Below are 18738 nucleotides of genomic sequence, written 5' to 3' on the forward strand. Positions count from 1 at the left end.
AGAGCTGTCATTAAATGAAAGGAATGGAGCACTTAGCATGTGGAACAAAGAGGACAGTTTGATGATTATTGTTTTTTTTTTTTCCAGTTTAGAATCAATAGTTTAGTGTCGGGCCAGATTAGGAGAGTTTGAAGGTCCAGAGACATTCATAGGTTCATACTATATAATGAATCCCGTTGACTTTTAAAATCTTAGCCACTGTAAGTCTCATCATTTGTTTCCTCTTTTAGTAAGGACCAAAGGGAACAGACCAAGGGTGAATGTATGGGTTCCCTTTTATTCAGCAGGATTTGTTTTAAGAAGATTTAGAGAAGTATTTGTTTAAATGAAATGGGAATTTATTCCATAGGCAGAGAATCCTTTGTGTGATATCTATTTTGCCAACAGGTTTTGTTAATATTTTGATGTAGATATGCATTCTTGGAGTGGGTTTCATGGTATTACAGGTTTTTGGATGTGTAATAGGCTAGTCAGGATAAAGACTTAAAACAAACCACTGACAAGAGACTTCAGACGGCACTAAGAAATATTTAATGTTAAGCGCTTTTCGTTTGATAAGATTAACAAACTTCATCAGACATACTAAAAATCTTATAAACAGTCTTATATAGAGTAACAATTGACCAATCATTTCATCTAACAAACATTTTAAATGAGCTTATTTAAAAACTTTTAAAGGACTTTTAAAGAAATAGGCACATTGACAAAAGCACCACTCTCTCTATTAAAAATAAACATGTAAAGATTCAAGTACAGTATAAACTAGACTACTCTACTAATAATGTTACAACTAAATACAAATAATATTATGTATGTGAACATTAAACATGATCATAAATACAGTGAAAAAAATAATAATAAAAAATGATAATAAAAAGTATGTCTGTATAAATATATAATGAAACAATTTGTAAATATAAAAAAAGATGAAAAAGACAATACCGGTTACAAGTCATCTTGTCAAACTTTTGATTTTTTAAATACTACTAATAGAGCAACCCTCATTCAAACCAGGTGAATTATATGCATTCAACCTAATCTGCCATATGAGCGCAAGTTCTTCTAATCTAAGTGAATCAGGACCACCTCGAGGGTTATAAGAAACTTGGTCTATCACTATAAACTTAAAACTGTGATTAGGGAACTGTACTATGTGTTTAGCTAATGCGTTGTCAAGTTTATGCTTTTTAATGGCGTGCATATGCTCATACATACGGTCATGTAGCCTTCTTTCTGTTTTACCAACATAGAAGGCTAAACATGACTGACATTGAGCTAAATAGACTACCATTTTCTAGTTATAATTAACTCTTCGCTTCAAATGGTATTGTAAATTATGAATAAAAAATCTATTAGATTCAGTGACATATGAACAATAATTACAGGCCTGGCATTTATACATACCCACTGTTCTAACAGAAGTTCTTCCATGTTGTTCGTAATAGGCTTTGAGATTCTTGCCTCTTTTATATGTCACCATAGGACGTTCACCTATACTTAAGTAGACACTGTTGTCATTCTTAAAAATTTCCCAATTTTTTAACAAAATCTGAAAACAGTCTCTACTATACGTTGTAACAAAAGTAGAAGCTACAGTGTTTATTTTTTGAGGATTGTCGGGTACATCAGGTGACATAAGAGAGGAGTTGACCACCCTATTAGGTGTGTTAAATGAGTTGTTCAGTATAGGTTTATAAAAGTGACTCTGATGTTTAACTGTTACTTCGTCAATGATTTCATCTAGTTGCCATCCATTGTACCAAAAACGCGCTATTGTTAAGGGTCAACTTGTCAGGGCTGCCCGTATTATCACTCTAGACCATGATTTCTGTGCCGAGTGTCTTTATATTAGAGGGATGTTTGTCCATCGTGGGTACCCTGACTACATGGTTGATAAATGACAACATAGACCAAGTTTCTTATAACCCTCGAGGTGGTCCTGATTCACTTAGATTAGAAGAACTTGAGCTCATATGGCAGATTAGGTTGAATGCATATAATTCACCTGGTTTGAATGAGGGTTGCTCTATTAGTACTATTTTAAAAATCAAAAGTTTGACAAGATGACTTGTAACCGGTATTGTCTTTTTCATCTTTTTTATATTTACAAATTGTTTCATTATATATTTATACATACATACTTTTTATTAACATTTTTTATTATTATTTTTTTCACTGTATTTATGATCATGTTTAATGTTCACATACATAATATTATTTGTATTTAGTTGTAACATTATTAGTAGTGTAGTCTAGTTTATACTGTACTTGAATCTTTACATGTTTATTTTTAATAGAGAGAGTGGTGCTTTTGTCAATGTGCCTATTTCTTTAAAAGTCCTTTAAAAGTTTTTAAATAAGCTCATTTAAAATGTTTATTAGATGAAATGATTGGTCAATTGTTACTCTATATAAGACTGTTTATAAGATTTTTAGTATGTCTGATGAAGTTTGTTAATCTTATCAAGCAAAAGCTTAACATTAAATATTTCTTAGTGCCGTCTGAAGTCTCTTGTCAGTGGTTTGTTTTAAGTCTTAGTTTGTTTTTCGCTGTTTGGATTTACTAGTCAGGATAAAGTCATTGTTAGCCATATAGGCCAAGCAGAAGTCCCCACACAGGAGTCTGTAGAGGCTAAGAAGTGTGAAAGGGCATTCATTCAGTTATTTTAAGTTAAGGAGGGTTTATCTGAGATTTTCTTTGTTAGGAATTGTTGGGGGCTTTCAAGTTGGGTAGTATACTTGGTTAGATACATGCTGAAAAGTTCAGTATATTCTGTTTGGCCTTTAGGGAGCTGTAGAGAGGGACAATAATTTCTTTGGATCTGCAGGATATATTTTTAATTGTGCTAGGTAGAAGGGTTTCTTAACAGTAGCTGATACATGGTGGTCTTTGACAACAAATATTAACTTTGAGGAGTTTATCATCAATGTGGCAGATGCAGGGGAATTCTTGTTCCTAAAGATTAGTATATTTTTTGCATTTAGCTTTGCACCATGATCTTGCCACCTGCAGTTATGGTTCAGACCCACTTGAAGGATTTTGGTATTAGTTGGAGAATTTTTGATAGCACCAAGTTTACCAGCAAAGTTTGTCAACCATAAATTTTTGATGTCAGTTAAGACATCAGATAGGTATATGTCAAATAGGAGTGCAGCCAGCATGGAAACCTGTGGTATGCCAGTATTGACAAGCTTTTCATTAATGAGTGCCACCAGCCCTCACTGTGTGAGTTTTGTCTGCAAGCTTTTTAGCAGTTTATTTGGGTTATATGGGGTTGCTTAACAGACTAAGCTTATTTATGATACCCGAGTTATGAGATGGCATCAAATACCTTTGCTAGATCAAAAAGAAGGACCTTTTCTAGATCCAAGGTAGGTGGTAATTACTGACTGACCATTATCCAGTGCTTTGGGTACCTTTTGAAAGTCCACCAGGTTCTGTGGTTGGGGATGGTGGATTGCAGGCTGTCTGTATTAACATTTGTAAGTTCAAGTAATTTATATTTATATAAATAAATAAATAAATATATATATATATATATATATATATATATAGATAATACTGGCATGTCTAATAGGGCTGTAGTTCCCCAGGTCATTGGTAGGGCCACCTTTATGTAGGTGTACTAATGTGGCTGTTCTCTAAGCCTTAGGCCCGTATCCAGTGGAGAGTCTGAGTTTAAAAAAGTTTACAAGGGAATTAGTGAGGCTATGTTTGCTAATGATGTTGACAGCCTGTTGTTTTGTTGGGCCCCATAACACTAGTATTTTTGATTTTGGAAAAATAATTTAAGACCTGTTACAAAATAAATATGGCTGTATGGGACAAGTTAGAAATGGCGTGATAAACAGGGAAGGAAGAAGGTGGGATGCTATTGTAACTAAATGTGTCTGCAAGTGTATGGTGATGTCTTCTGGATCTGAAAAGGTAATACTGTTAAAAGTTCAGCTTGGTGCAGTATTGAGTATTACTTTGAAGATCCGCAACATAATTAAAGAAAGTCATTATTTTGGATGGGGTGGAAATATTCTGTTTGTACTTGGCTTTGTGGGATTTGAAATTACATCTATGTTTTTTGAAGACTTTTTTGAGATAACCTTTATAAAGAAGGGCTTTTACTGTTGAGCTTGTTGATAATAGGTTTCCGTCATCAGGACATATTTTTAAATTTGTCAGCGTACTTGCAGGTACGAGTAAAAGTCAGTTGTGTAAACAATTGCCACCAGATCCCCAGGTAGAAAAGGTTTAACATTTCATTACGTTATCTGAGAATGCTAGGCGATTGGCTTTACAGAAGATTCAGAATATGGTGGGGTATGTGGTTGTAGTTTCATGTTGGGTTCTCAGGAAAGATATTCCGAAAGTCTTTAGAGATGGAGGAGGGATTGTAAAACTATTACTTTGGGTTGCTTAGAATTTTAACTTTAAGTCCATAGAAAAATCTGAGCTAGATAGTTGACTGGAGTGTCTATCTCAGCAGAAAATAATTTTTATGTTCTGATGAATTTTTTTAGCCGGGTTTGTGAGGTTGATATAGTTTTTTTCAGTGGAATTAATAGAATAATACTTTTCCCAGATTTTGCAGTTGAGACCTGTGTACAGTACACTATACTAGTACCTGTTCTTAAACAGTAACAAAGACATTAGATCCTACAGACTGCTTTTGTCACATGATATAGTTATAGTGTAAATCGGCTGGGTAAGATACTTTTTTAAGCATTAGTATGTTGTGCTTGTTGACCTTGCTTTTGGTGTTTTAGTTTGATGTTGATATCTACATTTTTTGAAAATGGAGTTGGTGATCTGTGAAGCATGGACTGTAATCAGATAGTGGGCAGTGCATATTTGGGTATCACTTTGATGTCCTGACAGCTTCCCAACACCCTATTCACTGACCACATGATTTCATTACCCAAGATGCCTGCAGCAAATAAAAAAGTTTTTTTTTTATTTTATTTTATTTATTTATTTTAGTGTTTTCATAGACAGTACTTCCTGCACTCTTCCATTATGTGGCTTTGACCTCACACTTATGATTTGTATATATATTTTACACATTTCTTAAAAATCCTCGAAGCAAGTACGTTTAGAAATTGGGTGTGAGGGCAAAGCCTCCAGATTGGAGGGTGCAGGGGGCACAGCCGTATCTGGAAAAAAACATGTCTTGAACAACACTACAGAATTACACATACTGCCAGTATTCACAGAGGTGGTGTAATGGTCCACATTAGTTGGGCACAGTAGACTACTGAGGGTCAGTAAGCCAAAATAGACCCCACTTCTGAGGTGTTTGACATTTTTGCTTAATCTTGTGATAGCATGTTTGTAGTTTTCAACATTTCCTTTGTGGGTTCTGAATTAGGGTTTCTTATGGTTTGGCAGAAGTGGTAAAGCCACAAACTTTCAGCAATGTTTGATGTAATTTAGAACACTTAGTGGTTACTCAGAACCCTTGTAACAGTATAGGCTATTTCAGTGTAGATATTGTGGGTGTGCTAGACACTTGTGAAGATGGTAGGCCCTTCTTTACTATCTATGTTGGATAAACTAGAGGGATTGAAAAAAAAATGAGAAGACTAGAAATGATAGTTAAGCACTACAATCTTAGTTATAGCCTTCATCTTGTCTTAGTTATTTATTTTTTTGGCTTTAATATTACACCGTTCATGAAACTACTTTGTGTTTTTTTTATGTAGATGAGAGCTCTCCATGAAAAGGAGAGGGTGCCACCATAGTTTGCATTTTTAATCATAATCATATGTGCATTTGTTTAGTTTAAAAACTAATTGCTATTTACACTGTCAGTGACACTGAATGGCTGAACTAAACTCTGGATTGTGTTTCATTACTAGACTCACAAAGCCGAGAACCTTCTGAAAGCAGACACATACAGGAAATGGAAGGCAAGCAAGCCAGGGGAGAAGCAGGTTTCAGTTATTTTGCAGGTAAGATAGCCTGAGAAATAAAGGTTTTCCCAGAATTCAGCATATTATAATGGATGCCATTCTTCTGCATGTGTTTGCTCATATCCTTACTCTGTTCATCCAGCATGTTCATTCTACTCCTGCTTCTTCTCCCTTTCACATTCCTTTCTTCTGCATCTTACTCCTGGGCTGCTGTTTTGTTTTGTCCTTTAATAACTGACTTTTTGCTGCAAGTATCTATTTTGCTGAAGAATAGATGGGATAATTAAATCCTGAGGGATGTCTGGATGGGGTGTAGAGTATGAGCCTGAGGCATCTTTGTGAAAGCAAGGAGTGGGTGGGAGGACATATCAAAGCTTTGGCTAATCTTTCATCAAACTGTGACACAGTCTTGCCCCCATCTATACTAATCTGACCAGTTACAGTCTGTTCTGGCAGAATGAGCTTGAATCTTCCATGTTCGGCTAACACCTGTCTCTTAGCCTTGCCTTCAAGTTCTGGAGGATCTCTATCAAAAAAAAAAAACATTGCCTCAGGCTTACCAGCCACTCATTCAAATCTACCTTTAGAGGAGGTCATATGCAATGCCTTATAAACTGGCCCTTAACCAACCTTAGTTTTTGAAAGTGGAGTGGTAGCTATGGTAGTGTAAATATGCATTAGAAAATGTGGGCTTATGATAAATGACACTCTCAAAACACAGCTCATTTAAATTTGTAGCAGTTGTAACATCAAGATAGTTCCACTCATGAAAAGAATAATTGGATGTAAACTTCCAAAAATCACTAGTTGAATTAATGCATTCCATAAGAAGAGACAAAGTATCATCTTTTTCTGCCAGATTATAAAAATATCATCCAGGAATCGCATACAAGTTGAAATATGTTTTAAAAAAAATCTTTTAAAAAATACATGCTTCAATTCCCACATATACATGACAGTACTGGTATAGACCAGTGTGCATCTAGTCCAAATAGCAACACTATTTTTTTTCTGAAGTATTCACCTTCAAAGAGGAAAAATAGTTATACAGAACAGTCAACCAATCAATCCCTACATTGTGGGCAATGCAAGAAAAATGTCCACTACATTATAGGTTCATAGGCTGGTACTGGGCTATCTGCCCGAAGGCATATATTAGCCCAGCCACATTGTGCGGTACTCACCGCCCCTTTAGTAGTTCCCTAGACCCTTGTACTAGTAGCTAGTACCCTTGGCCCCTATCTAGTAGTGCTGTTGGTGTGATCCCCGGTGTGAACTTTCTGTTACCCATCCACTCATCAAGGTTCCTCTTGAAGAGTGATAGTGAGCGGCTCTGTCTTATGTAGATCGGGACCCTGTTCCATAGTAAGGGAAGTCTCTGCGAAGGGAATCTATCCCTCCAGCATGTTCTATTCATTGTTGTGTTGAGGTTTATATCCCTAGAGTGTGTAGCTCGAGTAGATTTGGTTTTGCTAAGATGGAGCATGTTCAACAATTCTGGGTTGGACATGGCTCTGTGCGTTAGGCAGAGATCGCCTCTGAGAAAGCGGTATGCAACAGAGAACAGTCTTAGCTTTTTCAATCCTGCTGCATAGGGCAACTGTTTGAGGCCAGTAATCCTCTTGGTTAGGTACCTTTGTGGTCTCTCCAGCTGCTGGAGATGTCTAGCCAGGTGACTAATGGTGACTAATAGACATTATTGCTTGAATATGCCTTTAAATATGCTGAAAAAGTGGCAGGAGGCTGCAAGTATATGTAGTTTGTCCTGAAAGAAACTTTTAAGTCTGTAATCTGTATAGTAGGTAATGTCTCCAGCTGGGATTTTTTTCCCAGTAAACATTTTCATAAATTATTATGTATGACATAGGCAGTCTTACATTTATATAAATGAAAAACAAACAACATTGACACCACTTTTCTTGCAAACATTATAGATCACAGACACCATTGAAACAGCTGTAGCTGCAAATATTGTACATCACTTATAATATGTCCACTCATTGCCTGTTAAACATATGGCTCATTCCAGTCCTGCCTGCTAAACCTCATTCCTTCGCTGCATATATTCCCACAATTCCCACTTTTTCCTATGTAGTTTGCTCCAGCCCTTTTCTAAAGATCCCAGTTCCAGTTGTTTTATCTCTATTACTATATTGACTACTTCTAGTAAAGTTGGTCTGGACTTTGATTTACATTTTCTAGAAGTTGCTTTTTTGGCAGCCACCATAATTAGACTCAGCAGGGCTTTACTTATGCCTAGGCAATTCCAATTCTGTATCATAACTCAAAAAAATCATCTCCCCCGTCATTTCAGTCTGCTCACCCAGGTTCTCCAACAGAGTGGTTTGCAGTGAATCCAGCTCATTACACTCCCAAAAAATATGTTCCCAGCCACCCCTTTCTTGCCCGTCACACCTCCAACATTTGCTATCCACTTGAGGAAAAATTCTTTGGAGTCAACTTGGGGTAATAAAAATACCTGTGTAAGCACTTCCAGGCAAAGATCCTATGTCTTGTAGACTTTGTTGCATATTTGGGAGATGTACATTTATCCCCCCATTGTCTTTTTGTGAATTGCTTATCCAGTCCCTCCCAATCCTTTCTAAGTTCCTCCGATTGAGTCTTATAATTATCTTGCAATATTTTATATGCTCTACTAATTGTTCCTTTTTTAACAGCAACTTCTGTTCTAGATTCTGTTAAAAACTGTACCAGTGCTAGTCTATAATTTGGACATCTCTATTTCTTTCTCTTTGCGTATACTCTAAATATCAGTCCTTGATAGGGAAGGCAATCTCTAACCTGCAGTCCAAATAAATTCTTGGCCTCTTTCCATTCTATCACATTTCCCTTTCTAGTTATTTGCTCCCAATACCTTGGTTCCTTTGCCAGTTTTCTCCAATAAATTCCAGCCTCCTCTTGCTATTTATCTGTATCCCTAACCACATTCATCCTTATTGGCAGAATCTCTTTTCTCCATTCTCGTGCTGGTTTAGTTTTTAGAATACTCCCTGCTATTTTATGATTCTAAGAATCTGTATGATTTTTGTTCTCATTAAGAGTCTGCATCCAAACTCCCAGTCTCTCCTTATTTCTTGAGCTTCCCCCTGTAATCATTACCATTCCTTTCCATTTTGAATTTATAGTTTTCTGCTTGTGCTATATATAAGAGCCTTAGTTGTGTTGCTCTAAAATACCCCCTCAAATTGAGTAATCCTAGTCTGCCTTGTTCTATTGGAAGAATCATCTTATCCCACTTGACCCTTGCTGTCCTCCCTTCCCAGATAAAATCCTTCTTTTTTAATTGCTATTCACAGCTTCTCCTTTGCTTGATAAAAGTATGCCTGACCTGTGTGTAAGACTAAAGGGACTGCAGCATTTTAATTACTTATATCTTAGTATCCATATCCATATAACAAAGCTTCCATTTTCTCAGTTTTTGTATTGTCTTCTGTTTAGTCTCTTTCCACATATCCTTAGCTGCCACAACAGAGTCATTTCTAATCCATACTCCTAAATACTTCATTTTATCATGTCCCCATAAATATGGATATTGTTGGACCAATTTGTGTGTTGGTACATAATTTACTGCTATTGCCTGTGTTTTAGCTTCATTAATTTTGTATCCTGAGAAGATTTGAAACTGTCTTAAAATGGTCAACACATTTGTAATGTCCCTTTCTGGTTTTATGTATAAAGTAATCTCATCTGCAAATAGAGCCAGCCTAATTATATCCTTGAAATTCTGAGTCCCTTATTTTCTTTGCCAGTGGTTTTAAATATAATGTAAACAACAAAGGGGAAAACGGACAACCCTGCCTGGTTCCTCTACTCAAGCAGAAGTTATCAGAGAGGACCCCATGCACTTTAATTTTGCCTCCTATCCCTCATATATACTCCTAATCAACCTTATAATTGTATCGGGGTAAGCAAATGCTTCCATTGCCCTGCTCGTGAAGTCCTAGTCTACTCTGTCAGATGCTTTCTCTGCATCAAGTCCCACCAGTAACAGTGGTATTTTCTTGCATTCTGCTTCCCTCTGAATCATCAGTGTTCTGTTAATATTGTCAAATGTACGTCTCCCCTCCACAAAACCACACTGATCCATATCTATCAATTTTGGTATCAGTTTTGCCATTCTTTTAGCCAGTATAGACATAAACATTTTATAATCATAGTTTAATATTGAAATGGGCCTGTATGAAACTGGATTCGATGACCTTTACCCTCTTTAGGTATTACCATTACCACGGCCTTCTTCCAGGATCCTCTTAAACTAATGTTAAACAAAACCTTTCAGATCTTTATCAGTTTTTTCCCTCCTAGCTTCCAAACTTCCACAGGAATGTCATCTTTTCCTGGGGACTTTCCTGTAGATTGGTTATACAATGCCATTTTTATCTCATGTCTTCCTCTTTTAGCTTTTAGTAATTTAGCCTCATCTACCTCTAACCTTGGCATATTTAATTCTTCCATAAACATTTCCATTTGCCCCTTTTCTTGATTTCCATATTTCTCTGCTTTATACAAATTTTCATAACATTTTTGAAATATTTCTAATACTTCTACAGGATCTCTTGTTATCTTCCTTCTTATAGGCTCCCTAAGCTTGGTGACAGCCCTTTCCACTTTCTGTTGCCTAAGTTGTTGTGCTAAAAGTTTTCCTGCTCTAGAATTATTATCAAAATAGTTTCTTAACAGCAGGCTTTCTAAACGTGCATATTATCGAGGTAATCCCTTATTTTCTGTTTAGCAGTCTGCAGTTGCTCCTTTTCTTGTTCTGAGAGATTCCCCCTATTTTGCAGTACTTTAACATTTGTCAGTCCTTCTAAATATCATTAAGAAATAAAATATTATCTCCCTTTCCTTTATTTCCACCCTCATTTTAAACTCCACTTTAATTTTATTCCACTTCTTAGCTATATTTAAAGAAGACATTTCTATATTTTCTAGTAGCTCCTGAATTCATTCCAAAACCCATTCCTTAAATTCCTCTCTTTTCAGCCGATAGTTGGAAAAGCACCATTGTCTCCTGTTTATTTCATTACCTTGCATTTCTTATTTTAGTTATCGGCGCATGATCTGAAATAGTCATTGGGTGCATTTCAAGTCCTTCATTTAAATGCACATGTTCCTGTGAGCTATAAATTCTATCTAATCTAGCCCAGTTTTTGTATCTTGAAGAATAATATGTAAATTCAATCCGAACTCCTACTACTGAATTCACATCTTCCATGCCAAACATTTTCATAAAATTCTTCAAAAATATACCGTCCTTTGTTCTATTTTCCATCCTAGGCCCTCTAGACACATCTTCACTGTTGCCAACCAAATTCCCATCTCCATCTACAAGTAATATTCTTTGCTGAAAGCTGATTATTTCTCCTAGAATTTTCTTAAGCTTCATTATAGCACTTTTAGGTGGAATGTAAATGCATGCCAGTGTAATCCTCCTCCCTTGACAAGTAGCCCCTTAGTACAATATATCTTCCGTTATTATCTTTTTTCCTCTTCTGTCATTATTGGAGCTCCTCTTACAGTTAATCTTTTCATTTGCCCCAGATATTCCACTGAACAACCATCCTGAAAATCTTTCTTTACCAAATTCACATGTTCAGTTCTTTCCAGGTGTCTCCTGTAGCATAGCTATTTGCACTGTACATTTTTTAATATAGTTCACTACTCTTTCTTTTTTATATTTATCTGTTAGACCATTCAGGTTGAAAGACATTACAGAAAGCATAATTTTCTTATGTAGTTATTATTACCACCTTTTATATATAACTTTTTTTTTGTTATACATGTGTAGTTCCAACTTTTATGTTACATGCGTATACTGTTTGGCAGGTTGGTCTTTTATACAGTTGTTTCTTGTCATATCCATTTGAGCCTATGCCACATCTTACATAACTTTTTGTTTTTTGAAAGCCCTCAAACAGAACAAATAACCCCCCAAAAACCTATTAATTTAATAATAACACACAAAACTATGTACATCTTCAAATATTGAAGTTTTTGCTTCCTAATAAGAACAAAAGTTCTAAGTTGATAGCCACACAGACAGGCTAGAGTTAACCAAAAAGAAAGGTTAGTCATGCTAAGACACATGGTACAGCCTGTGCTATTAGTAAGTACTATTTGATTTTGTCTAGCTTTAAAGCTCTCCCAGCTGAAAAAAAACACTTGAATGCTTTCAGTAAACACTTTCTGCAAGCCATTTATTTTTATCAAATTGTCTTCTAGTTACATGCAAACCAGACATACAACTGCTAAGGGTACCTTGTTTGATAAAAAAAGCCTTATAATATTCATTATTCTTTTTCATTTACGTGCTTTGTAATAAACTTGTTACTGGATAACACCTAGTGTCTTAACCCAGTAATTTCCCTATGCAAGCATGGGAAAAAAACACACTGATTTTTCTTTTGTCATACTCTGTTTACTAGACCTTTCCTTTCTCCCTCTTTTTTTACATTGCTTAAATCTAAACAAATAAAAAGAGAGAAGGGAGAAAAAGAATAAACAAACGCACCTGTTTTTAATTAGTATCCCCATTGCATTTAAAAAAAAAACCCTGAGAAAACATTACTTCGTCTCATTGGTTTTGTCTTTTCTTTAAAGCCTTTCTAGCTGGGAAAATCCCTGATTGCTTTCTGAGAACATTATGCCCTAGCCAATTTCTCTTTTCTTTCTTTATTCTGTTCCCTCAGCCAACACCCTCCCACCAGACTGTCTCCAGTTTATTTTTATCAGATTGTCTCACTGCAGAAGTGCTACTAAGTATACATGCATTTGCTAGGGAAAAAACTCATAATATTCAATATTATTTTTTCATTTACTTACTCTCTTTTAAAACTAATCAATCTAAGGTCCTCAATATAGTCATTTATTCATGCAAGAATGAAAAAGGCACATTAATTTAACTTTGTCATGCCTTTTTTAACCAGGCTTTTTTTATTGCATTGCCTATATTTCTCAAAACTATATAAGAAGAAATTGAGAGGAGGGGAGAAAAAGAGAAAAAAAACAGCACATGTTTACAATCCCAGTTATACTTAAAATAGAATGTAAAGAAAACCATGCACCACAAATACAATACTGTTCAGAAAAGAAAATGTCTTCTTTACTTACAGTTAGTTTTCTCCTTTCTCTTCCCCTTCCCAAAGCATTTTTCTGAACATTAATGACATGAATTAGGGCATATACTTTAGAATCCCCCACAAATCCAAGAAAGTTTGAAAAGTCCAATATTTCCAGATTTTCTTGTTCTGTCTTATTTCACAAATATATTTATTGCATTGTAATCCCACATTGAGTTACTGGTTTTATTACTGTTCTTCATCGCCCACATCCTGTCTCTGCTTCATTTCCAATGCACTCTCTATTCTTCTAATCAACTCTCATACTTCCTTCCTTCTATCCAACATTTTTCGTTGAAATACTGGAAAAGGTTTCAGAGGGACGGTCTTTCTTCCCAGAAGAACAAGAAGCAGAATCTCCTTCTGTTTCACAGCTCACTTTTTGTTTGACATACTTTTGTATTACCTCCTTAGCATGCACTTCGACAAAAAATTATTTTGTCCCTCCAGGGAAGAATACCTTAAAGAAAGCTGGATACAGCAGTTTGAATCTCACACCTGCATCTTGACATTCTAAGAATAGTGGAATGAATTTACTCTTCTTCTTCTGCCTGGTGTACAGTGACTAATCATTCTCCAGAAATACTCTGCTGTCTCCCACTTTGAGTATTTTGTCTTCCTGCCATAGTTTTACCAGAATCAACTCCTCCTGCTGGTAGGATTTACTTTTAAAGGTCTAGGTTGCTTTCTTACAGCTAGGTTTGGAGCAGACACATAATGTGCCCTTTCAACTAACAACTCCTGCTGTGCTATACCAGTCCAGTTGCTTATTTGTGCTTTCATAAAATTAATGCAGTCTGTTCTTTCCAGCTTCTCTGGTATAGCTGAAAATCTTAGGTTTTCTCTATGTGCTCTGTATTCTAATTCTACTGTTTTTTGAAACATCTCTTCCTGAGCAGTCTCATTCAGCCAGTCTTTTCTTCATTTCGTCCTCTGATTTTTGCAGCCATATCATCTCATCTGAATGTCTGTTTAAAGCTTCTTCCATGTTTTCCATCGTTTTGTTGTTTGTGTTGATATACTCCATCTGTGTTTTGTTTAGTTTAACCAGGTCTGTATAATGTTGTCTTATATCTTCCTGTAGATTATTGGAAGTCATGTCTGAAGGTTGCATTGCTTTTCGCTGAACAGCTGCAGAACTTTCCCCAGTCAGTGTTTCTTCCTCACGTTTTGTAGCTGATTTTTGTCCAGATCTTCTGTATTTCTTTATTCCTGGCATCCAGGCAGTGCATTTACTAGCCAGTTACTGAAATTTACCCATAAACACAAGTCTACTGGCCTTCTCTGCTAAGTTTCTGTTTTCACACTGGGAGAGCTAGAAACAAGCTGTTATTCAGTGTGCAGCCATCTTGGAAGTCCCATAGCTCCATCTGGAGTGACCTGATGCTACGTTGGTTTAATGGGGGGGTAAACCATGCTTTTGTGTACTTAAGGCACTCCAAATAGTGCTGGTATAACAGGTTCTTTCAAGGAATTTCTCCAGGTGGGATGTGATTCCCCCTTAACTCATTCCCTTTAGTACAATTGTTTTGAGTGTGTACCTTTAACTCATAATGGGTGTGGCTTGAGCCTTTAAAAATGAAGTTGCACCTTACTGTTCTAACAAATACTTATTGACAGAGGTAAAATATTGGTACAGTTGTGCTTGCCATCATGTAAATTTCAAGATAAAATATTCTGACACCTTGTATGTAGCATATTTTTGGAATTATTAATGCAAATATGAACAAGCAATATTTGACGCCTAGAGGCGCAGTAGGAGGTAACTGCAGAAACCACTGGAGGCGCGCTTTGCTGTAATGAGTTAAAAGTAGCTTGGAGGTAGACATCAGTTCCTTGGTACACTGTGTTTTCTTCAGTTCTGGATACTAAAACATATTTGTTGTCATCCATGAGAATGTTTAACATTCTCCATACATAGTCACTGTGCTCCATTAGTATAATTCCCCCACCTTTATCTGGTTTCATAAGCTTTATTGTTGGACAAAGATTTAAGCAATGATGCTTCTTCCTGCGTCATTTAAAGTAACAGTCCTTATGCTTGCTGGTAATAAAAAACTGAAATTCCAACTCACACATATTTTGAAAACATGCTTAGTGTGGGTTTAGAGGGAGATTAAAGGTGCTCTTCCATTTTAGCACATTAGTTGTGTTTACCATAGCAAGGTTTTATGTGTACAAATGCAAATAAATTTTTCACACAGACAATTTTAATTCTTTTATGTGTTCCACCTTATTAAGTTTGTGTGCTGGTACCAAAGTAAAACCTTTACAGAACAGTGAAAAACATTTAGTGGTTATGTCCAAATTACTGTAGTTGAAAACTTTAAATCCACATTCCTTAATCAGACATGGTCTTCAGTTAAGCCCTTCTGCGCCTACCCTGCTTCATCTGATAACCTTGTTCACGTATGAGTTGTTGGTGTTCCCCCATTGGTTGCTCTGCTGTTGTGGGTACTGTTGCCATCCATCCCGATCTCCTTAGGATAAAATGCCCTAAAATATCCATCTTTCCCCTTATTTGTGCTGTATTCCTCATTATCAGGGTTGCTGGAATTCCCCGAGCAAGGTGATAGAAGAGGCAGCATTGGCAGTGTTCCTATTATTAAATTCTGACACTGGGTATACGTTCTCTTCAGAGTAGTCATTATTATCATAAAAAGTTTTTTTGTCTTTCTGTTAGCAGTTATGTTACATTTCTTGTCCACCTTTTCAAAAATATCGATAAACTCATTCTTATTATGCTCACGTTTTTTATATATATATTTATATATATATATATATATATATATATATATATATATATATATATATATATATATATATATATATGTGTGTATATATATATATATATATATATATATGTATATATATAAAATATACACACACGTGTGTCTATACATTTGCATTTATGTACACATGTGCGGTGATACAGCGGTAGCGTTGTTGCCCACAGGAAGAGGTTCTCCTGTTCGATTCACGGCTGGAGTGCCTTCTGTGTGGAGTCTGCATGTCCTCCCCGCGGTCGAGTGGCCTCCAAAAGACATGCGTGAATGGGCGTGCCTTCGCTGAAGGTTGGGTGTCGAGCTGGGAACTCAGCACCATAAAAAATCTACTGCCAATCATTAGCGGACTGGAGTTCCGCTGTGGCGACCCCTAACCGGGAAAAGCCGAAAAGACAAACATGTGAATATGTTTATGTTTTCATAACAAGGATATTATATGTTCAAGACATGGATGTCAAAAATTCACCTGAGGATATGAATCTTGACATTCAGGTCAAGAACATATAACTTTCATAGGTAGGATTAGAAAGACCCAGTAGTAATTCTTTGTAGTGTATGGTGCTTTATCTGTTCTCTTATACTACAAAAGTTAGAGAAAAAAAAAGACTGTTGTAGTGATAAATGTTTTACATCTTAGAAAGCTGTACTAACCTAACCGTTGTCACACACAGAGCGGTCACCCAAGAGGAGCATCTGGAAGCTGGTAAACACTTGATCGGATTTTAAAAAACTGAAGTCCAAATGAAGTGTGAAGTGTTTTAAGTTGTTTTAATGGTTTTTCTCTGCAAATCTATTATGGCTGCTGAGCACAGAAAGGTGCTTAACAACACAAAAAGTGCTTTTACATAGAGAGGGGACTTTGACCCCCTCACATCCCCTTGCTTATATATACCAACTCCACAGTCTTGCAACCTCCATGAAAGAGAAGTCAGTAACCCATTATTCAGGCAAGTTGACTATTATGATTTTTGACCAAGAATCTGCCTTCAGTTCATGGTAGATTATCTGAGTGTTCCACCAGGCAAACTGCAACAATATATATACACACATATCTGTGTGTGTGTATGTGTATACATGGAGAGAGAGGCACACATACACATGTATATATGCTTACTTCTGTGTTTATGTCTCAGTCTATTATAATCTGTGTGTATGTATGTGTATGTATATATATATAAATGTGGGTGTGTATGCATGTATATATATATATATATATATATATATATATATATATATATATATATATATATACACACACACACACACACACGCACACGCACACACAGTGGATATAAAAAAGTGTATGCACCCCTGTTAAAATGCCAGGTTTTTGAGATATAAAAAAAATAAGACCGCAATAAATCATTTCATAAGTTTTCCCACCTTTAATGTGACCTATAAATTGTACAATTCAATTGAAAAACAAATCTGTTAGGGAGAAAAATATAAAAAATAAAAAATGTACAGTACATTGGTTACATAAGTGTGCACACCCTTAAACTAATACTTTGTTGAAGCACCTTTTGATTTAATTACAGCATTCAGTCTTCTTGGGTAGGAGTCTATCAGCATGGCACATCTTCACTTGGCAATATTTGCCCACTCTTCCTTGCAAAAGCAGTCCCAATATGTCAGATTGCGGGGGCATCTCTTGTGCACAACCCTCTTCATGTCACCGCACACTGCACTGGGGGCAGTGAGGATCATGAACACACTCCCAGATTTTTCCAGAAAGCAATCAGATGCAATCTGGGTAAAGGATGATAAGCATATAGTAGTGTATGCAGCCAGAGGAATTGTGACAGAGTACATGCTAAATTTGGTGCTGGATGGGGGAAGTGGATAGATTGCAGCAAGGTTGGCTCCAACAGTTGAATGTCTGTTGTGCTGCTGCCAGATTGAAATAGTACTTGTGGGGCATTAGAACTGACCTCCTTTGTCTCTATGCAAGGCAATTAAGGGACTCAGGAATGTGCATTGCAACTAAAAAATGATGCAAAGCAATTGCCCATTGCCAAATACTCATCACTGCCTGGCATAATGGTTAAGATCCGGTCCTCCTTGTTGGTTGATTTCCCAAACAACTGCCACATTGTCCATTTCGATAGAAATCACCAGTGGAAGAAAGTAGTCCTGAACTTCCTATTGTGCCAGGATGACTATCCATATCTCCAAGACATAGGTTCATAGGTTGATACTAGGCTATCTGCCCTAGGGCATTTATAAGCCTAGCCAGAAGTATGTTTGGCTTTTGCCACCCTTTTAGATTAGTTGATTGTGCCTCTGTATAGTAGGTCACAGAAGGTAGCCCTTTTAAGGTTTGTTTACTGTACCTCTGTCAAGCAGCGACACAGAAGAGATCCCAGGGGTAAACTTACGATCTCCCATCCATTCGTCAAGACTCCTCTTGAAGAGGGTCAGTGAGGGGCTCTGCCTGACATGGATTGGGATTTTGTTCCAGAGTGAGGGGAGCCTCTGGGATATGAATCTGTCCCTCCAACATGTCCTATTTATTTCTGTGCTGAGGTTCAGGTCCCTGGAGTGTGTAGCTCTAAGGGATTTGGATTTCCTGAGGTGAAGCATGTCCATTAATTCTGGGTTGGACATGGCTTTATACGTCAGACACAGATCGCCTCTGAGTAGGCGGTACACAACTGGGTAGAGCTGGAGTTTCTTTAGCCAAACTGCATAGGGCATCTGTTTGAGCCCCTTGATCCTCTTGGTGAGATACTTTTGGGGTCTTTCCAGTTGCTGAAGGTGTCGGGTAAGATACATCCCAAACGGGGCATTGTACTCAATTATGGGCCTGATAAGTGATGAGTAGAGGGGCACAATGACCTCTCTTGATCTAGATGTGAACCCTTTCATGATAAGGTGGGCTATATAGAAGGTCTTTCTAACCACTT

At 36.7% G+C, this 18738-nt stretch overlaps 1 protein-coding gene across 2 annotated transcripts in view; it reads left to right on the plus strand.

The window, feature by feature from the left end:
• XRCC1 (X-ray repair cross complementing 1) overlaps nt 1–18738 on the plus strand; it is a 1655904-nt gene that overhangs the window by 67987 nt on the left and 1569179 nt on the right. For both annotated transcript variants that reach the window (XM_044080346.1, XM_044080348.1), the window contains exon 2: nt 5854–5946. In XM_044080346.1, coding sequence (XP_043936281.1) covers nt 5854–5946 — 93 coding nt within the window. The remainder of the gene's footprint in view (nt 1–5853; nt 5947–18738) is intronic.

The sequence above is a fragment of the Protopterus annectens genome, chromosome 8.part0, assembly GCF_019279795.1.
Source record: "Protopterus annectens isolate FY-2018-M chromosome 8.part0, PAN1.0, whole genome shotgun sequence".
NCBI classification, from domain to species: domain Eukaryota; kingdom Metazoa; phylum Chordata; order Ceratodontiformes; family Protopteridae; genus Protopterus; species Protopterus annectens.